At 39.3% G+C, this 25469-nt stretch overlaps 1 protein-coding gene across 7 annotated transcripts in view; it reads left to right on the top strand.

Moving 5' to 3' along the window:
- Positions 1-24854, top strand: part of LOC124170448 (oocyte zinc finger protein XlCOF6-like) — a 73655-nt gene extending 48801 nt beyond the window's left edge. For 6 of the 7 annotated variants that reach the window (XM_046549173.1, XM_046549172.1, XM_046549174.1 and 3 more), the window contains 4 exons: positions 7894-8115; positions 12028-12340; positions 18494-18830; positions 23672-24854. In XM_046549173.1, the coding sequence (XP_046405129.1) occupies positions 7894-8115; positions 12028-12340; positions 18494-18830; positions 23672-24385 (1586 nt within the window). In that variant the 3' untranslated portion in view covers positions 24386-24854. The remainder of the gene's footprint in view (positions 1-7893; positions 8116-12027; positions 12341-18493; positions 18831-23671) is intronic. The other variant, XM_046549175.1, reaches the window with a different exon arrangement.
- The last annotated feature ends 615 nt before the right edge of the window (positions 24855-25469 follow it).

The following is a 25469-nucleotide window of genomic DNA, read 5'->3' as shown; positions in this document are numbered from 1 at the left end:
TAATGAAGTATTCATTATAATAGTATAAATTATAGCTGCCCTTGCACTGCAATGACGAGATAGACTCGTCATGAACTTCTGATGCCAAATCACACAATGACGAGTTTAGGTCATCATCAGACTTAAGAAATTTAGGACTATTTAGGGCAACAAATAGATGCGTGGATAATATAGATATATTATCTAAAGATGGGGATAGACGGCGCAAATAATTTGAAAACAGATAACCCAATCTTTCACTTAAATGTCTTGTAATGTTCTTAATTTATGTAAAACAAACAATATATTATTATTTATGCACTTATTCTGTTATTTTAGAGTGCTTCCCAGACTCAATGAGAGCTTTATTAGCCAGTAAGTTAATGTTTATTAGTAAGAACTCCTCATGAACTCCTTTTTTTGGGTACAGTGAAATGTCTTTGTGTGGTCCCAGTACCATCCGAACAAAATACAGTAACACCTCCACTTATCATACCGAGGAGATACCTCCGAGACGGCCTAACTACCTCCACAAATCATGCCGAGACAACAAATAAATGCAGCCGTGATTACGTGCATGGAATGATATTTTCAGCGATAAATGTTTCACTCTTTTTTTATTATATACAGTGGAAGCCCCTTATAACGACAGCTGTTGGGAACAGAGAAATCTGTCGCTATAGTGAGTTGTCGTTGTTACCGAATGCAATCACATCGTCACAAAAAAATCACTCATCAGGCGTCACCACGGCTGTTTCTGCTGAGAGGCGAAAATTGCAGCATGATAGCCGTTTTAAATCATTATTTTGAACATTTAATTCACTAATGATCATATTCACATGCAATCTATGATCAAATCATATGTAATTATGCAGGATGCTATAAGCCGAGGCATTAAGAAGTCGATTTTAAAAGTCCTAGCTTCAGACTCACTCGTACTGAACTGTGCATTATGAGCTGTTATTATCCTTATTTCTTGGATGCTCCAAATATACATGTCATAACTACCAGTTATGGCTATGCATCAGACTATAGGGAAGTACACTAGTGTTTCAAATGCACCAAACACATTTTTTAAATTAGAGTTCAGAATAACATAATGTCGTAAAACCACAGTTTAAATCCTAATAGTGAATACTTGATTCGAGATAACCGTCCGAAATATGGAAAAATTCAAAGGCCGCTAAAACGGGTGTCCATGTTGAATATTGGCCGTGACGTCACAAGGCAGTAGCAGAAGGCAGCTTCTACGCCGTTTAGTTCTACCACTATTATTGCATAGAAAAATTACTGAATTTGAGGGTATCCGTTTTTTGCTGTCATAAAATATCTTCAGAATATATATGTGGCTGCTTCTCTTTTGAGTACATGACTTCATCATTGCGTAATATATTAATATTCATTTACGTGTCAACTTCAAGTTTGGAAAGAGTAGGTAGTGCGAATAGCAAATTGAATCTTTAATAAAAAGATGATGGTATTTATTTTTAGCTGGGTATATTTTGGCACAATGCCGTTTATCATGCCAAAACTTTTTTTTGTAAGAACTGAGTCAAACGAATAAACCTATTTCAGACGTTTGCTGCGAGACTTATTCGTTGCGTATGTACTCACGCCGGCCGGAACGTTCGCCCTTCGCAACTAGAATCGTGGGATGTTAGCCTTATTTCCGTGCTTGCTGGTTGTTGCAACGGTTCGCTGTTCAGGATGGGTTCAAGAAAAGTTAATCTTGGTTGGGAGAAGGAAAATTCCAACGATTTATAAATGGTATACCAAACTTTGATGTATTTATGTGAACTTTTGAAAAAGGAGGACAGGTTCAACGCTCCATAGAAATGCGAGGCGTTAAGGCTAACAAGGGGAGACCACGTACTTTGCTCCGTCTTTTTCAATTAGGGCCTTAGTTAGGCTGTAATTAATTAATTTTCATGCGGTACTTTTCACAAGTCCTATATTAATCCAAAATATCTTCAAATCTGTAGTGGGTTAGTTGGGGTAGTGGTAACGTGTACGAATCCCACCATTAGGACCAGGGTTCAAGTCTTCGTCTTGGCAGTATATTTTGTTGTTTTCATTGTGATCGTACGGCGTCAAGTTTATCATTAATTTTAATTGCAGCAATAATAGACATGAGACAATATTTTTATCATCATAATGGCGTTTAGGTATTTTAGCAGTGTTATAAAAAGGCAGAGATACGGCGACTACAAGAGTTGATGTGCGCTAAAATGTTAATTTTTTCTTTGCTTATACTGACTAAATTCCACATTAAAAATGAAAACCACTCTTACAAGAGCACATATCTCTAGAGGCTCGCGGCAAGCAACAATATGCGTACAGACATAATTAATAAGAACACAAGACGAATATAAAATGTCATATATCTCGAACACTTGTAATTCACATTACTCCAAAGGGAGTTTACTTACTCAGTACCTACCTCAGTACCTATTACTCAGTACCTACCAGTTTATCTCAGTAGCAGTGCTAAAAGAACCATTCCGAAATATAATTTCAATTAACAAATAGGATGAAATAAAAGTTGATAACCCTGGACTGGGCGCGCTGGCGTATAAAATACGTCAATCTTTGAAAACCAAGGATCTCAACATCGTACGTACATTCTGGGCTAGAATGGTCTCGTGTATTCCTACAATGTACTTTGACTGCCTATATTGCGAGTTTTCAATGTTCGAGGTATTGTAACTAATTTTTTAGATCAGCAAGATGAACCCGTCACCATAGTGGAGTATAAATTACGCCGCGCGACCTGCCGTGTACCTTTATATCTGTATCACCTATAATTGTACTAATTTCAACTAATAAAGATTAACTTTAACAAAAATCGTTTGTTATCATATATGCACATATCATGGGCAAAGTACACATTTTGCCTGGTCGTGTAAAATAACAGTCGCGCCATAATTCTTTAACCAAACTACTTTCAGTTTATACATTACATAGGTCTACGCCACAGTGTATACTCTGTGCCTACGTGGAAGATGCTATATTTTGACTCAACACACTTTCTGATATGACTGAGGTACCTATTAAGTAAAGTATAATAATATAAATATCAATTTGATCTTACAATACCTTCAAATGATCTTCAAAACAGAATATCATCGATAGGTAAGAGTCAGGAGCAGCCTTGAACCATTTATTCCGTATGGCTTGTGCTTAAGGCACGGGAATGAATATCTTCTCCAGGCTTTTGTTTCGACGTCGAGATGAAATTTGGAACGAAAACTCATTTATAATTCTTTTTTGAATTCATGTTTTCCGTACTAGCCGACAGTTTTAGGAAGCAAACTCCACCGATTCCCGGAAACTCTCGCCGCGCTAAAGAAGGCGACGGAATACAGCGATCTCCACTGGTACTACTGCCTTGTGACGTCACATTTCAATCAAGATGGAGGCACTGTGTTTCATCGCAACATGAAATTTTCCGACTTTCAAACCATTTTAAAGTGCATACCCCAGATGCATGAAATAAAAGTGACTATACTAATGTTTCTTTTTTAGGCTAAACTTTCAAATTCAGCAATAAAAAAAAATTAGTGCACTTCCCTATTAAATGCTAAAACTTCGGAATCTGTTCAAAAATTCATACCTTCTATCTTTCCGAGTAGTAATGAAAAAGATGGGTGACTGCTGCAATTGGGTGACGAAAGGAGCGTGATAAAATTTTAGGGTTCCACATGAGCATTGCAATTCTATCTTTTTCAGGTTAACGGCGGAATGAAGGTGGAAGTAATCTTCTTATGCTTCAAGTCTGCCTGTATGAATGGTTTACTATCGTGTTTCAAATCAGCCGACTCAAATGCTATCGGAATCATGAAACCGAACAGCATTACGGCATCTAAAAGCATATTAGTCATATCAATTATCTTCGGTGGAAAGGGTGAAAAACTGTTTCAAATAAATAGAAGGACAAATGATAAATGAAGCCCACTCTTTGTTTGTCTATTAGCAATATTTATGTTTCGTAGAGATTCACGCAATCAGACGCAATATCAGCGGACGTAGAGACCTCAAGCGGGAGTAGCGCACACTTGATGATAGGAATGCTGACTGGAACTGAAAAACGCTCGTAGTGTTAGGCGGCAATAACACAATTTTAACGTTTCTTAGTTCTATTGGTGGGTGGGCTGGGCAATTGTCAATGAATAATAGTACTTTTTTATTCCTTTCACCAATCCTGGCATCAAACGCTCATAACCACTGCGTGAAGATAGCAGCCGTCATCCAAGCATTTTTATTTGCTTCGTAAGTGCAAGGGAGAGTTTTAACTCCCTTAAAACATAGGGGATGGGCGGATTTCCCCACCACGAACGGTTTTAACTTATCCGAACCATCCATATTGGCGCATAAAAGAACAGTTACGCGGTCTTTACTTTTCTTCCCTCCTTTGCAGGGGTCCGTTCGAGTGGCGAGAGTTTTGTCCGGGAGAAGGTTAAAAATATATGCCCGTCTCATCCGCGTTGTAAATATCACAGGGGCTGTAATTGTCCAAATAGTCTTTAAGGACCGGAGCCCAGCCTTCCACAGCATTAACATCAACACTTGATGATTCACCGGATAGTTTGTGAAGGGATATCCCCTTCCTATTTTTAAATTGTGCAAACCATCGATCTGAGCACTTAAAATTGTCTTCACCAAGCCTCTCACACAAATACTCAGCTTTAGCCTTCATCATTGGGCTGATGATAGGAATCCCTGCGGCTATTTGCTGGCAAAACCACGAGAAAAGAGCAGTTTCTTGCTGCGGATGCTCTCCGGGCCGCAGGTGTTTTTGGGTGCTTGGACGCCCTTCTTTAAGCACTGCCGAACGAATTTGTTCTTTTTTCTTTAAAATAGTGAACAATGTCGATGTATTAATTCCAAATCGCCTCGCTATTTCACTCTTTGAACACTCTCAACTTTCACAATCTGCAATAATTCTCATTTTGGTCTTTAAATCCAAGGACTTGCGTTTACCAGCCATGGTGCAAGCAGACGGGCGGAATAATTTTTAATCTCACTGCGGAGGCGCGGGAGGGAAATGACAAAAGAGCAATGAAATGTGTACTCGAGAAATTTATTATTGAAAGAAGAATAGGAGAATACGGAACATGTGGACGTCGACGTTGGCGGAAAAAATGCCGTTTTAAAAGCATTGAATTCCTGAGATGTGGCACGTGGTCAAAAAGTCAACCTGTCGTAATTACGAATGGCGCAAGAGAGGAATCGAGCCATTATCGCTAATACGAATTTATTTTACATTTAAATCATAGGGTTTAAAATGGTTCCTCGGGTAGCTGTCGCTAATTCGAGCTTGTCGCTATATCCCGTACTCGTTATAAGGGGCTTCCACTGTACCTTATTATGCTGTAATATTCAGATTAATCATTAGTTGTGGCCATTTTGTACCATATGAGAGCGTACCTAACTGTAAATAAGAAAAAACATATCCAACTGTCCAAATCATTTTAATTGACTGTTGAATTGAGAGAGATCACATGGTTTTCTCTCGAATCATGGTTAAAATCATGCGATAGCATTCGCTTTCTTTAATTATTCAAATATATATATGTATGTATGCCTTCACTGATGCATGCATGTGTGTTTAATCACATGAATATAATGGTTTAAAAGACAGTAGTGCCTTTCATATATTCGCATTCAAAGGATATGAAAAAATGGTGCATATCACTAAAACCTCTCTATAGTGAACCTCCATACATCAAGTTGCCCAAATTTTGGTCCCTTCCATTACGATGTAAAGAGGTTTCAGTGTACAGATAAAACTACAGTAAACTCCCGGTTATCCTAATGGCTAATGATGGGGAGAGACGGCACGGATAATCGGAAAATCACGGATAATCCAAACTTTCACTTAAATGTCTTGCAGTGTTCATAATTTACCTAAAACAAACAATATGTTATTATCATCATCATCATTAGTCAACAATCCTAAGGTTGGTTTGACGCAGCTCTCCATTTCTCTCTCCTATCCACTAATCTCTTCATAGCTACATATTTATTCTCTTTTACATCCTTTATAACCTGCCCTATATAACTCACTCGGGGCCGTCCCTTGCCCTTCTTCCCTTCCACTTGTCCTTCAACGATTGTTTTCATCTGGCCATCGTGCCTCCAAATGTGGCCAACTAAGTTGTCCCGTCTTCTGCTTAATGTTTTTAGGAGGCTTCTCTTTTCTCCCAATCTTCTTAGCACTTTCTCGTTACTTACACGGTCAATCCATTTTATCTTCATCATTCTTCGTTAGCACCACATTTCGAATGCTTCCACTATTGACTTCTCTGCTGCTGTCAACGTCCAAGCCTCACTTTCACAGAGAAACATGCTCCATGTGTCAGTGGCGCAGCAAGGGGGGATTTTGGGGGATAAAACCTCCCATCTCCCCCAGAGCTCAGAGAAATTTTAAAGTTGAATCCATTTTACTTAATGGGATTGATATTACTAATTGAATAGTGTAAGGATTAAAGGGATATAAAATATCCCTCAGAAAGCCGTAAAACTCACCATGTTTTGAACAGTTTATCTTTAAATTTTCTCAATTCATTAATCTCGCACCTACCGCTTATCCTGGTGGGTATTTCATACCCCCACACATCACGGTATTAGTTGCACCCGAACCCCCCCAGCCTTAATTCCTATCTGCGCCCCTGCCATATGTAGCATCTGATGAATTGTTTCCTTTCTTCTATGCTTGTATTCCAAGCTGTAAGTATGAATAAATTTTTATTGTATTTTAATTATGAAATTGTTGTTATTTTTCAAGTGCCCCACTTTCTCTCCCTTTTTAAGCATTTTGCCTTCATTCTTCATTATCACCATATTCCGGTTGCTGCAACTCTTGACTTCTCTGCTGCTGTCAACGTCCACCCAAGCGTATATGGATAATAAAATGTCCGCATTTTATTTTTCATTGTTGTTTATGTACAGTGACTCCTCGTTCTACGTCACCCCATTTTACGTCATTTCGCGATAACATCACAAAAATTTTGAGACCGTCATTTGTTTATCGCATCTTCGCCTCGCGATAACGTCAAGTCTTTTAAATTTCGCGCGAAAAAAAAAGGCGAAGTGGCGGGTGTTGCAGGTTGTTCGTTTTGCGGGCCATAATACAGTCAGTCTAAACGAAGTGTAAAACGGTGAGTTTATTCCTAATTGCGATAACGGTTTTAGCAAATTTTCTGCTAAATGAATTCTTGCGCAGGTGCGCAAGGTTTTACTTGACATAATGGCTTACAGGAACCTAAAAAGTGATTTCAAGGAATTTTTCCGAGTAGAACTATGAGTTTTTGTCGTCACTTTTTTTGCCATGCTCACAATAATTGTGGTTCCTGTAACTGTGACGATGTTTCAGCGATGATGATGCCCAGGTGACCGACGCTCGCCTTGGCGACCACGAAAGGCCGGGTGAAGCTGAAAAGCAAATGCGGGAAGATACAAAAATGGGGAAGGATTTACGTCATTGCTGCTATTGTCGTCTATGAAGACAGGAACTCGTATTTATGCCGTAGTCTGGCATTCCCATCGTAAAAAATGCCCCAGATATGATATGCTATAATTTTTTTACGTATGATTTGTGAGGTCTAGCAGCCGATATTCACTTTTAACGTTGTTTCTTATGGGATATTATGTTTCGATTAACGTCATTTCGTTTATCGCCACAATTTTTCAGGAACGGTAAGTGACGTTAAACGAGGGCTCACTGTACTTGATAATGGCTTGATAGCTGGAGTAATTTTTTTAAGCAAATGGTGAAAGTCGCAAAGTGTTTTTCATTGCTGAAATGGGTTGTAATTCTAAGTTGGTCGAGTAAATGCGACAGGTTGAAACACTTGTGATTGAGTGTGTGAATGAAATTGTTGAGTGCTATGTCCGTTTTCTTTTCGTTTGCAGACGCTTACGCGGCCACTCCCTCTCCCAGCATAGCGTTGCGATCTCGTCCTAAATGCGATGCGGGTGCAGGCGGCAAAGCAGTGCTGCCATCTAAGGAAGAGGCACAGCGTGGAGCGAAGAGGAAACGCCATAAGTCTCCGTTGGGAGGGGAGGGGAGGATTGATGAGGGGGCTGGCGGGAGAAAAACTGGAGTGGCGAGGCCATCCAACCAGAAATCAAAAGGTATCTTTGAGTCTACTGCACTCTGAACTCAGAACGATGGAATGTCACTCATGAACTCCTTTTTTTTTTTTTTTGGGTACAGTGAAATGTCTTTATAACGAACGCCAGTATAACGAAATATTCGGAATAATGAAGTATTCATTATAACAAAATTATAGCTGCCCTTGCGCTGCAATGACGAGTCTATCTTGTCATGAACTTCTGATGCCAAATCACACAATGACGAGTTTAGGTCGTCATCAGACTTAAGGAATTTAGGACTATTTAGGGCAACAAATAGATGCATGGATAATATAGATATATTATCTAAAGATGGGGAGAGACAGCGCAAATAATTTGAAAACATAGATAACCCCATCTTTCACTTAAATGTCTTGTAATGTTCTTAATTTATGTAAAACAAACAATATATTATTATTTATGCAGTTATTCTGTTATTTTAGAGTGCTTCCCAGACTCAATGAGAGCTTTATTAGCCAGTAAGGGATCTTTTTAGCGGCGATAACATGGTTTTACTCATATTATTAATACTCCATGTAAGGTCTGGTTTCAAAAAAACCACACGTATGTATCTAACTTTTGAGTCTACTGCACTCTGAACGCTGGAATGTCACTTATGAACTTATTTTTGTTTTTGGGTACAGTGAAACGTCTTTGTGTGGTCCCAGTACAATACCAAAAAAATACTGTTGAATTTAATGCCTCATATATAAAATCAACTTCTTGAATACTGCGCCAATTGCAGGGAATCTTAAGGAACGCTTGAAACAACAACTGCACACGTCAGATTTTACACCACAAACTGAACTGCACTTAATGCACTGATGCCACCGCATGGAGGCGCCACAAACACCGCTTACAGATACATCCACAAGGGGGCAGCACATATAGATACAAAAATAGCAGCCAAATACAAAAAAATACATATTGAATCTTGTACAATCTTAACAAATACAGTAACACCTCCACTTATCATACCGAGGAGATACCTCCGAGACGGCCTAACTACCTCCACAAATCATGCCAAGACAACAAATTAATGCAGCCGTGATTACGTGCATGGAATGATATTTTCAGCAATAAATGTTTCACTCTTTTTTTCTTATTGTAGACCTTCATTATGCTGTAATTTTAAGGTTAATCATTAGTTTGGCCATTTTGTTCAATATGAGACCATATCTAACAGTAAATAAGAAAAAACGTATCCAACTATCCTAATCATTTTAATTGACTGTTGAATTGAGAGAGATCACATCGTTTTCTCTCGAATCATGGTAAAAATCAAGCGATAGCACTCGCTTTCTTTAATTATTCAAATATATATATGTATGTATACCTTCACTGATGCATGCATGTGTGTTTAATCACATAAATATAATGGTTTAAAAGACAGTAGTGCCTTTCATATATTCACATTCAAAGGATATGAAAAAATGGTGCATATCACTAAAACCTCTCTATAGTGAACCTCCATACATCAAATTGCCCAAATTTTGGTCCCTTCCATTACGATGTAAAGAGGTTTCAGAGTACAGATAAAACTACAGTAAACTCTGGATTATCCGGGCTAATGGTGGGGAGAGACGGATAATCGGAAAATCACGGATAATCCAAACTTTCACTAATATGTCTTGCAGTGTTCATAATTTACCTACAACAAACAATATGTTATTATCATCATCATCATTAGTCAACAATCCTTAGATTGGCTTGACGCAGCTCTCCATTTCTCTCTCCTATCCACTAATCTCTTCATAGCTACATACAGTAAGTCCTCGTTCTATGTCACCCCGTTTAACGTTACTTCGCGATAACGTCACGAAAATTTTGATACCGTCATTCGTGTATCGCACCTTCGCTTCGCGATAACGTCAAGTCTTTTAAATTTCGCGCGAAAAAAAAGGCGAAGTGGCGGGCATTGCAGGTTGTTCGTTTAGTGGGCGGTAATACAGTCAGTCTAAATAAAGTGTAAAACGGTGTGCTTATTCTTAATTGCGATTACGGTTTTAGCAAAAATTTCTGCAGAATAAATTCTTAGGTAGGTACGCAAGATTTTACTTGACATAATGGTTTTTAGGAACCTAAAAAGTGATTCCAAGGAATTTTTCCGAGTAGAACTCTGAGTTTTTGTCGTCACTTTTTTCGCCGAGCTCAAAATAATTTTGGTTCCTTTAACTGCGATGATGTTTCAGCGATGATGATGCCCAGGCGACGCTCGCCCGGGCGACCACCATAGCGAAGCCAAAAAGCAAATGCGGGAAGATACAAAAATGGAGAAGGATTTACGTCACCGCTGCTATTGCCGTCGATGAAGACAGGGACTCGTATTTATGCAATAGTTCGGCATTCCCACCGTAAAAAATGCCCCAGATATGATATGCTACCATTTTTTTCGCGTAGGAATTGTGAGGTCTAGGAGCCGATATTCACTTTTTACATTGTTTCTTATGGGATATTATGCTTCGATTAACATCATTTCGCTTATCGTCACATTTTTCAGGAACGGTAAGTGACAAATAGACGAGGACTCACTAAATGTATAAAATTTTATTCTAGGTATTTGAAAATGGTGTAATAGCTGAAACCGGTACTAAAATGGAATCTCTGTGAATTTTGTGGAAGTAACAAAGTGTTTTTCATTATTAATATGGAGCCCTTCTGCCACGTAAAAGCTTCTAGTTTCAATTCAACTTACTTTTCAATACGCCCTTGTACATTCATGCTCTCGGTGAATTTTTAAGAATTCCGTGGATATGGAGTCAAAGACTTGATTCAAATCCCTCAAAGATTTGATTTTGGATTGTATTCGTAAAAATTGCAGATTCAACGCATCCCTAATTACCCTTAACGAAAAAACTGTTTAAAAACTGTTGAAACTTTTTCAACAGTTAAGTGGGACCGCAGTTGAATCCATCAGTAACTGTAGAAAATCCAAAAGTGACTGATGAAACCCAGCAGTAATTACTGAAGTCCAACAGAATTTGTTGAAATCCAACAGGAACTGTTGAAAATCCAACACTAACTGGAGAAAATCCAACAGTAACTGGAGAAAATCCAACAGTAACTGTAGAAAATCCAGCATTAACTGTTAAAATTCAACAGGAGCTGTAGAAAATCCAACAGTAACTGTAGACATTCCAACAGTAATTGTTGAAATTAAACAGTAATTGTTAAAATTCAACAGGAACTGTAGAAAATCCAACAGTAACTTTTAAAATCCAACAGTAACTGGAGAAAATCCAACAGTAACTGTAGAAAATCCAACATTAACTGTTAAAATCCAACAGGAACTGTAGAAAATCCAACAGTAACTGTAGACAATCCAACAGTAACTATTAAAATTCATCAGTAATTGTTAAAATTCAACAGAAACTGTTAATATCCAACAGTAATTGTTAAAATCCAACGGTAACTGTTAAAATCTAACAGTAACTATTGAAATCCAACAGTAACTATTAAAATTCAACAGTAACTGTAGGAAGTCCCATGGCAATTGTTAAAATCCAACAGTAACTGTTAAAATCCAACTGGAACTGTTGAAAATCCAACAGTTACTTTTAAAATCCAACAGTAACTGTTAAAATCTAACAGTAACTATTAAAATCCAACAGTAACTATTAAAATTCAACAGTAACTGTAGAAAGTCCTATGGCAATTGTTAAAATCCAACAGTAACTGTTAAAATCCAACAGTAACTGTTAAAATCCAACAGTAATTGTAAAATTCATCAGTAATTGTTAAAATTCAACAGTAACTGTAGACAATCCAACAGTAATTGTTAAAATCCAACAGTAACAGTGGAAAATCCAACAGTAACTCTAAAAATCCAACAGTAACTGTAGAAAGTCCTATGGCAACTGTTAAAATCCAACAGTTTTTTTGTTACTAACAAATGACAATCTATTCATTCAGCAGGTGGCCCAGGAGGTGTTGGCAGCTTCCCTTGCGCAGATTGTGACTGCGTGTTCTCTAGCCGCAAGGATTTGACCAAGCACGTATACAAGACGCACCTGACGTTCATTTGCGATCACTGCAAGAGGGTCTTCAAGCAGAAAGCTAGCCTCAAATCGCACATCATGCGGGTACACCTCAACCTGCGCAACTTTGCGTGCTCCGAGTGTGGACGCAAGTTCAGCACGGCATGCGAGGTGAGGCTCCACGCGAAGCATGTGCACGCCAAAGGCCCAAAGGAGACTCCCTTCGAATGTGAAGAGTGCGGAAAACGGTAAGAGATTCCATTTTATTACCGGTTTCAGCTATTACACCATTTTCAAATACCTATAATAAAATTTTATACATACAGTGAGTCCTCGTTTATTTGTCACTTACCATTCCTGAAAAATGTGACGATAAGTCCAAGTCACTTTCCTTTCTTTTTATTTATTTATTTATTAACACTAGAACCACGGACGGGACTTTTTTGTCCCATCGCCCTTTGCAAATGTTTGCCATTCATGCACTACTGGTTTAATCCATTTGAAAGTACAGTGGAAGCCCCTTATAACGACAGCTGTTGGGAACAGAGAAATCTGTCGCTATAGTGAGTTGTCGTTGTTACCGAATGCAATTACATCGTCACAAAAAAATCACTCATCAGGCGTCACCACGGCTGTATCAGCCGAGAGGCGAAAATTGCGGCATGATAGCCATTTTAAATCATTATTTTGAACATTTAATTCACTAATGATCATATTCACTTGCAATCTATGATCAAATCATATGTAATTATGCAGGATGCTATATGCCGAGGCATTAAGAAGTCGATTTTAAAAGTCCCAGCTTCAGACTCACTCGTACTGAACTGTGTATTATGAGCTGTTATTATCCTTATTTCTTGGATGCTCCAAATATACATGTCATAACTACCAGTTATGGCTATGCATCAGACTATTAAATGCTAAAACTTCGGAATCTGTTCAAAAATTCATACCTTCTATCTTTCCGAGTAGTAATGAAAATGATGGGTGGCTGCTGCAATTGGGTGACGAAAGGAGCGTGATAAAATTTTAGGGTTCCACATGAGCATTGCAATTCTATCTTTTTCAGGTTAACGGCGGAATGAAGGTGGAAGTAATCTTCTTGTGCTTCAAGTCTGCCTTATGAATGGTTTAATATCGTGTTTCAAAACAGCCGACTCAAATGCTATCGAAATCATGAAACCGAACAGCATTACGGCATCTAAAAGCATATTAGTCATATCAATTATCTTCGGTGGAAAGGGTGAAAAACTGTTTCAAATAAATAGAAGGACAAATGATAAATGAAGTCCACTCTTTGTCTGTCTGATAGCAATATTTATGTTTCATAGAGATTCACGCAATCAGACGCAATATCAGCGGACGTAGAGACCTCTAGCGGCAGTAGCGCACACTTTTTGATAGGAATGCTGACTGGAACTGAAGAATGCTCATAGTGTTAGGCGGCAATAACACAATTTTAACGTATTTTAGTTCTATTGGTGGGAGGGCTGGGCAATTGTCAATGAATAATAGTACTTTTTTATTCCTTCCACCAATCCTGGCATCAAATGCTCGTAACCACTGCGTGAAGATAGCAGCCGTCATCCAAGCATTTTTATTTTCTTCGTAAGTGCAAGGGAGAGTTTTAACTCCCTTAAAACATCGGGGATTGGCGGATTTCCCCACCACGAATGGTTTTAACTTATCTTAACTTATTGGCGCATAAAAGAACAGTTACGCGGTCTTTACTTTTCTTCCCTCCTTTGCAGGGGTCCGTTCGAGTGGCGAGAGTTTTGTCCGGGAGAAGGTTAAAATATATGCCCGTCTCATCCGCATTGTAAATATCGCAGGGGCTGTAATTGCCCAAATAGTCTTTAAGGACCGGAGCCCAGCCTTCCACAGCATTAACGTCAACACTTGATGATTCACCGGATAGTTTGTGAAGGGATATCCCCTTCCTATTTTTAAATCGTGCAAACCATCCATCCGAGCTCTTAAAATTGTCTTCACAAAGCCTCTCACACAAATACTCAGCTTTAGCCTTCATCATTGGGCCGGTGATAGGAATCCCTGCGGCTCTTTGCTGGCAAAACCACGAGAAAAGAGCACTTTCTAGCTGCGGATGCTCTCCGGGTCGCAGGTGTTTTTGAGTGCTTGGACGCCCTTCTTTAAGCACTGCCGAACGAATTTGTTCTTTTTTCTTTAAAATAGTGAACAATGTCGATGTATTAATTCCAAATGGCCTCGCTATTTCACTCTTTGAACACTCTCCACTTTCACAATCTGCAATAATTCTCATTTTGGTTTTTAAATCCAAGGACTTGCGCTTACCAGCCATGGTGCTAGCAGACGGGTGGAATAATTTTTAACCTCACTGTGGAGGCGCGGGAGGGAGATGACAAAAGAGCAATGAAATGTGTACTCGAAATATTTAAGGAAAGAAGAATAGGAGAATACGGAACATGTAGACGTCGACGTTGGCGGAAAATATGCCGTTTTAAAAGCATTGTATTCAAGAGATGTGGCACGTGGTCAAAAAGTCAACCTGTCGTAATTACGAAAGGCGCAAGAGAGGAATCGAGCCATTATCGCTAATACGAATTTATTTTACATTTAAATCATAGGGTTTAAAATGGTTCCTTGGGTAGCTGTCGCTAATTCGAGCTTGTCGCTAATTCGAGCTTGTCGCTATATCCCGTACTCGTTATAAGGGGCTTCCACTGTAACTGGATTTTACTCTTTTTTTATGCTCTTTCGAACTGTATCGAAAATATTGTATGATGTTTGGTTTGCGAGAAAAACGACGATTTACCTTGAACCGCAGGATGGGACTTTTTTGTTCCATGTGGGGAAAACATACAATTTCAGTTTTTTTCTGTAGACTTATTTTCTATTTAGCATGATAACAGTTTATTACGAAGGGGATCGATGCACAGATATCGTTATTCTGCCAGTTAGAAGCGCAGAAGGGAATAATCTGTGCACTGCGCCGGCCGCCTTCTCACGCAGCGCCGGTCGCGTCACCTCTGCCCTCTGCGTCTGCGGGTCTGAGCTTGCAACCAACACGCTTCAAAATAAGTTTACTGTATTCCTAGTTATACTTAATAAAACGTTTTAAACATTACCTAAACACATGTTTTGTTCACACAAGCCACAAAAAGCCGTCAATTATACTTAAACATGAGAGGATCAACGTATTTTGTCAATGGGATAAAAACGTCCCATGCCACAGTTTTGGTGGGGTTGGAAAGTTCGGCGGTTCTAGTGTTTAAGTTTATTACAAGCAGATTTTTATATTCTACAGCTGGAATTCTCTTCAAAAAAATAGTTTAATGTACAGGCGGTCCCCGACTTTCGTACACAATGCGTTCCCGAAAACTTGTACGAAAGTCGAATGTATGAAAGTCGAACCATTGACTTCCATACTAATTAGGGGTTACGTTCCAAAAGAGCGGAATATACGTACTAAAACTTTTTTTTTCACAGAATTCATTTCAATTGACTTAATTTCAATAATATGTCAATAAAACTCCTCAAACCATCTAATTTATTTCGAAAATATGCAGAAAATGTAAATAAAAGTTAAAAAAATGAACTCCGTTGGCTATCGAGTGAAACTTCCTCTTGGCGTTTAAGTTGACATTCCACTTATTACGTCCACTATAAATAAAAGGACATATCAAGTAGCATAACAAAATGTATTCGTTGAGCCCGCACTCTGGATACCTTTTAATTTTTATACCAAAATTCGATATTTGGCAGGTGACATTCGTGATCGCGTATATTCCGCATGTTATTCAAAAAAGACAAAAGACAAACGGAATTCGGGTGATATTTCGTGCAATATCGTTGCTGAAGGTTTACATGAATTAAACAGCACTCGAACGAAAAAACAATTAGAAAGAAGGTCTTACTAGTTTTATTGAAAGCTATTCGATGATGTCTAGTCAACTTCTTTTGAAAAATATCTTCAATGAAGGCCTTCTTCTTCTCCTGATGGAGGAGCCTATAGCAGGCAGTCTCTCTCCCAAATAAATCACCTAGATTAAAGTCAATTACCATCAATTCCCTTCATTATATACGTTCGTATTGTTCGCATATTCTGCCGATACTTCCATTTGAAACAATTGAATGTTGGGATGCGCAATAAACATCGTGGGAATTTAAAAAAAATTACCGACCAACTTCTGAAAGTCCGAATTTAGGGTACGAAAGTCGAGTAAAAGGTGTCAATTTTGAACGTACAAAAGTGCGAATTGTACGAAAGTCGAGTGTACGAAAGTCGAGGACCGCCTGTAGTCTGCTTTCTATTACTTGTTCCGAGATCCGAGTATTTTTGCCTCAAGCATCGCGTAGAGATATCCAAAGCATCGTCACCCGCCGTCAGTTCAGAAAAAGGGTATAACAATCATTGTGTGAGACATTCGCGAAGATGTTGGGAGTTGAAGACGTTCTCGAGGTGAACAGATGCGATCATCCATGCACTCCGAAGGGGATCCCATTCAGGTGCCTTATTCTCAACGACGATTAACACTTCCTGATAACATCCTCCGCCACCTACATGGATAAAATGCATATGTGCAAGTCCTACCTAAGTTCTCTAATGTAATTGTTTATTTAGATAATACAGTAGATTCCGGTTAATTGGGACATATCGGGACTTGTGCACTTTGCCCCAATGAAGCGGCTGCCCCAATTAGGCGAACTCTCTTGGCATAAAAAAATTTGTAATGGTAGAAAGAAGACTAAAGAATATTTACAATGCAACACCAGTTTATTGAAATATTAATTTGATTAATAAATCAGTGAGTTTAGTTAATTTATTATCATTTTTAAGAGTTATAACAATTTAGTTTAAAATATTTTTCACAGCCTCCGGCGACGCTGAATGAATGTCTTTTTTTGTCGAATGTCAAAGTTAAATGTGTTAAACCATCTACAGTCAAACCTTGATAATTCATAGTTCAAGGGACCGTCACTTTTTTCTTGCTCTAAGAGGTATCTCACTTACAAAGGTTCCAGAATGACCTCTCTAACATTAGGGTGGTTTCCTATTATTTTTTTATTGCCTAAATACAAAGATTATTACTCATGGAGTACGTATTTCACACTTTCAGATTTTCAAATGACCATATCTGTTTTTCGCGATTGAATGAAAAGTGAAAATTTTGAAGCGCGCAAAAACGCAACGGGTAAGCATGAATGCCGGCAAATCTCCATGTGACGTCGTTCTGGTTCCCGCTGCTGCAAGTTAGGTGACCTTGGGGCGAGGCAATGAGCGCTGATACTTTCTTTATATGAAATTTAAGAATTTTATCCTCATCACAGAGGTCACAAATATTACAGCCGAAGCTATTATTGATCCAGGTGTGCATGCGATAGGTACAGCCCTTTTTCTGACTTATTTATTTAGTTACGAGAATATAAATTTTAATAATTTGGTAAGAAAGAAAAGCTCAATGCACACGTGTAAATAATTTTGATGGGTAACGATTCCTAATGAAAATACATATATCGATATGAATTTATATCGATGGGACTCATTTTCTCCTTTGCTATTGACCATGACAAACTGCTAACATCAAATATGTTATCCATCGGAACCAAACTGAGAATTTATAAGACCATAACAAGACCTATCCTTATTTATGGAGCAGAATCATGGGTTATCGAGAAAAGAACGGAAAAGAAGTTAATAGGGCAGTTTCCTTCATCAAAGAAAACGAAAGGCATTGATTGCGCTTCGTTACCCACCATTAGTGCATTCATAATATACAAATTATTTGGTTGTAGAAATACCGGTTTAGACGAATGCTAAATGGTCAATTTTAACCTCATTTGAAAAAGGCCAGATTGGCGCCCATGCGATGCCACTCCACATGACGTCACAGGAACCTAGTTTCTACACGAGAGGATAGGAGTTATACATCATCTGAGATTACCATTGCATGAATGAGGCACAGAGCTCAGGGAAACGTCTCTTAATAATCTCCTATTAAAACTGGCTAAGTTCGGAAAGTTTTCTTCGTTTGATAAGGTATTAATAAACCTTTTTAAGCCTAGCGCAACCAGCCAGCAAGGTACTCTGCTACCTGCTAGCATCCTGCGTCGTATCAGCACTTAAAGCCTCACCCCAAGGTCACCTCACTAGCGGCATTGGGAATCAGAACGACGTCACGCGGAGTTTTCCCAGCATTCATACTTAGTCTTTGTGTTTTCGCGCACTTGAAAATTTTCACTTTTCATTTAGTCGCGAGAAATAGATATCGCCATTTAAAAATCCAAGATAGTGTAATGCGTACTGCAGGGGTAATTATCTTTCGATCTAGGCAATAAAAAAATTCATTATAGGAAACCACTCTATTGTAAATCTCATTTACCAATGCCCTATCTAATTTGATGATTCATTTGCTTCAAAGGTTTTCCTACAAGCGTTCGATGCGGATGCACGTTGATGCTATCCACAAGGGATTGAGGCCCTATGCGTGCACCCGTTGTCCGGCGCGGTTCTCGCAGAAGGACAACTTGCGCACCCACGTGCTGTCCGTTCACTCGGAGGAGAGGAGTTTCAGCTGCGATGTTTGCGCGCAGAAGTTCAAGCGGGCGGACCACCTCAAGTGTCACCGCGCAACGCACGAAGACCTGCGCGACTTCAAGTGCGCAGACTGCGGGAAGGAGTACAACACGATGAATGCCTTGCGTATCCACATGAAGCAACACAGTGGAATCACGTACAAGTGTCCCCAGTGCCCAAAGGTAAGCGCAATGCTTGTTCACTAACCCTAATACGAACGAAAGGAGTCACACATTTTATTTTATTAGTTGACAACTATTCAGTTTTGATTAGTGATAGTTCAAACTATTTGCTAAATTATTAATTCATTCAGTACGTATTTGCCTCTGGCTACTCTGTTTTGTTGTAAGATTAGCAAAGTTGTCCGTGTTTATTAATTACTATTTGTGCTTCTATTAATAAATCTGGCGGTGCTGGGATTCAAATGTGCTTATTTCTGCTTATTGTGAGTAATACGATATCGTATTATTCCTGGAGTACGTATTCGAGATGATCATGAATTACTAAGGTACTATTTGACACATCGCCAGCCCACATAGCACAAAATATCTTCTGGATAACTAGAAAATATCTTCAATGTCTTGGATATCTTAACCCTAATGCGGGCAAGGTGAGTCTCTTGGACTCATCGCATCATCTTTTTGAGAATTTTATCATGTTATTGAAATGTCAGCATATTGTAAATTTTTTACTTCTTCTAATGGTTTATTTCCTATAAATTAGAGTAATTCAAACTTCTCAACATCAACATCTAGTGTTATCAACGGGTCGTGCGATTAAAAATAGTGTGTGGAATGAAACGCAGTTATTTTATTTCATTCAACATGAAGCAATATTCACAATTTTAGAAACGCAGCGGTCTCTCAGATTGCACATCACCGGTTTAAGGGTTAAAATCTTGAATAAGCCATGAATTTTATCTACTGTGAAAAAAAAACCTGGAAATAGGAGTGAAATTCTTCGTAAAGCCTTAAAGAAATCTCTCAACCTTGAATTTAGAACTATGGTTAATGGATGAAAAGAAAAATTATATACAGTGGAACCTTGATAAAACGACACCCCACGGTGCACCAATAAACACTCGCTATAGCGAATTGTCGCTTTACCGGAGGTGGAGCAAATAATAGCCAATATACCTCATATTACTCCTTTATTTTTATTTTCTCGCTTAGACGTGTTTTGTGTTTTTTTGGCCATGGTGTGTTCTATCAAATGCTTTCTATTCATGCAACTCATGGACGTGCGGGTATGCTGACGACTGCTTTCTGCCACCCGAGGAACAAAAGAAGATCAAGCATTCGTGAATACTAATGCCACAATATTTTCACCAAAATCAACTACTTATTTATCAAATGACAGTTTACCACATAAGTTGGAGACTGAGCACTCCATTAACTTCATTTCTAACAGATCGCTAGCAATTACAGAGATTAAGGAGTCTTGGTGTAAGTTTTTCGGGCGGTGAAACCCTCGCTATGGCGAGAGCCAACACCAAAAGGGCCTCGTAAAAACGATTTTTTTTAACACGGTTATTATAGAGTCAATTGACGTTGCATCGGCTATCTCTCGTAATAGCGGGGGTCTCGCTATAGCCCGTACTCGCTTTAACGAGGTTCCACTGTATACCATTTGTGATGAATAAAAAGAACTTAACTTGTGAGAGCTTTTGCTCTGTTAATTTCAACCTAATTTGAAAAATTAATTTATATACAATTGCTCACCACCAGCTCGACAACGCTGTCACCATATCGTAGTTTCACACCGATTGAGCACCTTTGTTTGTTTACGCTACCTCGTTTAGTTACTTTGCATTGTAACAATATTAGTCGTTTTATTATCCACTTTACTTAGCCTTAAGTTATTAAATATACAGTAGAACTTGTTTAGTACGTTTCTGAAGGGACCACAAAATATGAACGTACTAACCAGGAAAACGTGCTAACGAGGAATGTAAATAATAGCAGTCAGGGTAATTGCAATCTGTGGAAAAGTCGTCATAATTACATTAATTACTACCGGTAGTTCTCATAGGAAACGCATTCAAGATCGCCTTCCTGTACTCTTTTCGCATTTAAAATCAAGAAAATGGGCGCTACATTGAAAAACAATACCATGTGAATAAAAATCACAACGTTTCATAGATTTCCTGAAGACAATTACTTGAAAAAGGCGTCTATCTCCCGTGATTTATCCTATATATGTACTTATAGAAAGAGGAAAAGTGATGCTAAGTCATTTCTTCTTTCTCACAGCGTTCTCAGAGAATATAACAACAACCCTGAGTATGTCAACAGATTGTTTTTATACATCATAAAAATTGGACAAAATTATAAGACCTTAAAATTATGGCAATAGCCGTACACATTCGCTTCTGGAATGATACCATATCGATTGTTGTTCGATCGATATATCGATTGATAACACGCAGCATTATTAAATTATGATGTAATTACAAGAAGATTTTTTATTATACAGTTGAAATTTACTTTCAAAATTTGTCTAATGTCGTCTGCTTTCGTGCCGAGATCAAGTATTTTTAAGCTAAGCTTCGCGTGGAGATCTAGAGCATCGTCTGCTCCCGTAGCAGTAGTCAAATACGCACGTACTCCGTAGCATTGACGTCGTGCAATACTGCTTTAGATAAAGTGGGATTTGGATAAGACTCATTTCTTCATCATGATAACTCGTGCAATAGCAACAATTGCCCACTCGTGAAATTTGTGCGCAGTGGGCACTCCAGAGGCAACAGAAGGTGCTCAGGAGCTCGGGGTGGGGAAAATTGTGGCTTCTCATTGGCTGCAGTTTGGCATAGTCAGACATTCCTGATAAATGGCCGCATTTTATTATTCATCACGTCATTAGAATTGAGAAATGCATTTGGATAAATCACGGTCGAAGAAAGATATGTGGAATGAATGCAAGAATGTTAATGGCTAGTAATAATAAATTAAATCATGAATTCGGAGCTTTATGACCCTTAACCTTTTCGCGCCGAGCTCCTTCGTGGGAAGTTGCTTTTGGCTCCACGAAGGGTTTGAGATTTTCTTTTTCGCCCCGTACGGAGTTTTTTTTCGGCTTGGGACTGACCAGGTAGTTGCTTCCTCCCCTTAATGGCCTTTCGTAGCGGGGTCCCGGACCCTTTCCTAGGCAACTGGGCAAATATAATCCTCGACCCTTTTCCCCGAAGGCAGCCCATCCCGGCGTACTTTTGCGGTCAGTTTATTGTTGCCAGTGCAATTTTAATTTTTTTAATTGTTACTGTTGCATTAAATGTCAGTTCATCAATGTATTCCTTTCATTTTGCAATGCCTGTAGAACTTTTAAACGAAGTTCTACGGTTATTTTTAGGGTTTTCAGCAAAACGGCACTATATCATAGCCAAATGAGCTTTTCAGAGAAGGGTGAGGTTATCATCTTCCACGTACATATTTCAGTAGGAGAATACTTACACCAATGAGAGTACTTACAATGTGAGAGTAATTACCTGCGTAGAGCAGTTCTTATTCTTGCAATGGTATGGAATGATTCTCACAGCATGTGTCTACGTAAAACATTCCCTAATGGTACATTAAATTTACGAATTTTTAGGATATGCATTAATCAGTATTTATAGCAAAATTCGTTTATAATACCTTTGTATTCAAAGGTTGGTAAGAGGTTATTAAAAATAGCCGCTGTAATTTTGGCTCACGACAAAGAACTGAGAGAATCAAATTTTATTACATTACGAGGGCTTTTTTTCATAGAAGTTAAATTGGATATTCTATCGAATTTCACCGCAAATGTACACTTAGAATGTAGCTAACAGAGTAACGTATATTTTTAGATGTAAATCATTACAATATCGCTCCTATAAACTTGCTAGTAAGTTATAAAAATAACAATTAAACATCTAACCTTAGCGTCTCCAAAACTTGTTCTAGGTGATGATCAACTCCGTTAATATGAACGCTAGAATTCCGTTTAAAATTTGGAACCAATCAGCAGAACATACAGAATGTAATAACTCGCATTGATTTTCAAAAAATGCAACATTTACGTTTTTAGTTATTCCACCTTATAAACAAATAAGTGACCATGAGCACCTTCCCTGAGTGGGACACTGAGAGCCGGAATGGGCCGAGGTAATCCCCACACGGACAATAGGAAAGGGTCGAGAAGGCATATAATTTCAAGATTCAGAAATTATATGCCATGCCAACAATTACTGGGACCGTGATGATGCAATGATGAAATGATGCAATCGAGGGTTGATAACATCCCGAATGCAATAATTCTTCGAGATACGAACTAGATGCGTTCCCAGACATTGTTCGTAAGTTGATAAACCTATGTAGGGACCAACGATTTCCTTCATAACACACCATATCTTCTATCCCTTGTCAATTTGAACACCCTTGTACGACAGACGATCCTCCACAACAATGCCCTATTCCTCTACCAAGTGATCAATTCCTTATTATGCTGTAGAGGAAGAGTTCTCGAGTTTCCAGCCGGGCCCAAGGGTTTTACTGCACCGATGTTACGAAGGCTAAGTCTGCCATCGTCTTCAGGGTGAATGGATTAGCCAAGATGTGTCCTTCTTATGTACCTTCGCATTGGGTTCAGGTGGGCTCTGATTGGTCGACGGTCGGGCCAATGCGTGTCCTCTCCCCCTTCAGTTTTTTCAGGGCTGGTTCCCACGCATTGCTCAGTTGGAAGCCGGCGTCTCTGTTCATTTTTCTCTTCTCAAGTCTGATTTCCACTGCCTCCTTTACGACACGGTCCCACTAATTGTTGGCATGGCATATTATTTCTGTATCTTGAAATGTTTTTTTTTCTTTCCTTTCGTCATTAGAAGCGACTTCGTAATAACGAGGATTTTGTAATAACGAGGCATTCGTTATAGCATTTATTTTAGTAACGAGAGTCTACTGCAGAGCTGTAGTATGCAGCTCTGCGTAACAGTCTCACCATTTTGGTGTCGCCCCAATTTACGGAGTGTCGTGTAATCAAGTATTCTGGTGGATATTTTTTTTGACAGGAGTTCACGCAGGAGACGCTGAGGGACCGTCACGTGCTGATCCACACGGGGGAGAGGGTGTTCCAGTGTGCCTCGTGTCCCAAGGCGTTCAAGACGAAGAGTGACCTCCGACTCCACACCCGATCCCACACCGGGGTCAAACCACACGAATGCCGGGTGTGCGGCAAGTGTTTCTCGGTCTCGTCCAACCTGATCCATCACATGAGGGGGGTCCACGCCGGAGAACGGCCCTTCAGCTGCGACACGTGCGCAAAGACCTTCAAGTCCAAGGCCTCCCTCCAACAGCACATGGAAACGCACACGAGCGGCAAGGGGATTTCGTGCGCTCAGTGCGACAAGCGGTACAAGACGAAGGCGTGCCTCACGATCCACGTGCGCAACGACCACAGATCCGGGGCGGAGGAGAGACCGTTTAAGTGCCACCTGTGTTCAAAGGCGTTTCGCCTGAATTCGATCCTGAAGGCGCACGAGATAACGCACACGGATCTGAAGCCTTTTGCGTGTGAGGTTTGCAGGAAGGCCTTCAACAAAGCAAGCAATCTAAGCACTCACCGCAAGCTGCACTCGGGCAATCGCGAGACGTTCAGCTGCAAGCAGTGCAACTTGAAGACGGTGAAAAAGGATTACTACCTGGACCACATGAAGAAGAAGCACGGAGGAGGGGATGGGGGAGTTGGGGACCGATCATCTGACACTTCAGACGACAGCGAATAGTACGCAGACTGTCAGAGTTCTTCTTTTTAATTTTAATAATGAATCGCTTTCACCAAGTTGGGCCTTAAACAATAAATTTAGTAAATTCGTTATTTTGACCTTCGGAGGTCAAGAAATCAACAATGTGGTTCCATTAACTGACACGGTTACGGTTTTCGGACCTGAGGAAACCGGAAATAACACTTTTATATACGAAAATTAAGACCATTGACTCAGTAAGGTCACAGTCAATAAGAATAGGAAATAGGTTACCAACAAAGGTGTCAATCTATGGGTTTTAAAGGTTGCCCAAGTCATTTTTGACCACTAATTTTAGTAAATTCTTAACCTTATCCCTACTATAAATGTATATATACATGTGGACGTTTCCTGACCCGGGAGATGACGGCCGTGTATTTATGTGTGAGATTTTCCTGGCCATGAGAACGAAAGCCGTATATGTACGTTTTCTAGCTCTCCCCCTTTTAGGACGGTCACAGGTTTACGTCGTCTTTGTCTCGGCATCCAACCCTGCGGCGTTTAGGATTTACCCTCGGAATCCGGGAGCAGGTACCCGAACCCTTCGTCTTTTAAAACCCCTCTCAGCGGTACGGGACAGTGGTCAAACAATGGTGTATCCAGTCAGTTTTCGAAATAAATATTTGTTCATTTCTCATAAAAAATAAACTAAGAATTGAATTATTTGTCTTTTGAGCAGCTTTTACAATTTTTAAACGAAATTCTACGATAAGTATTAACTTATATCTGGAGTTATGTATAAAAATCAACATGGAAATTGTTGCTGCATTAAATGCGTTAATATTGGCCTTAGAACTTTGTTTAAAATTTGATAATGCTTAGTAAAAAAGAGGAATTCATTTCAAAGTCTGCAATTTACGTGCAAGCAACAATTATCCATGTGCTAAATACACATAAGCAATGCATAAGTTGACAGCGAACCAATGCAGCAGGTATGGTCGTAAACTCGGTAAGGAGGGAGCACAACTACTCTCGGAGTCCGAGATAATGCGGAGTCCCTGCGTGGAGGGGTCGTAAAAGGTTCAGCGAGACCCTTCTTAACGAATGCCCTCCAAAAATGCTCCGT

This window comes from Ischnura elegans, chromosome 13 (genome assembly GCF_921293095.1).
Source record: "Ischnura elegans chromosome 13, ioIscEleg1.1, whole genome shotgun sequence".
Taxonomy (NCBI): domain Eukaryota; kingdom Metazoa; phylum Arthropoda; class Insecta; order Odonata; family Coenagrionidae; genus Ischnura; species Ischnura elegans.
This window is presented reverse-complemented; position numbering and strand designations above follow the sequence as displayed.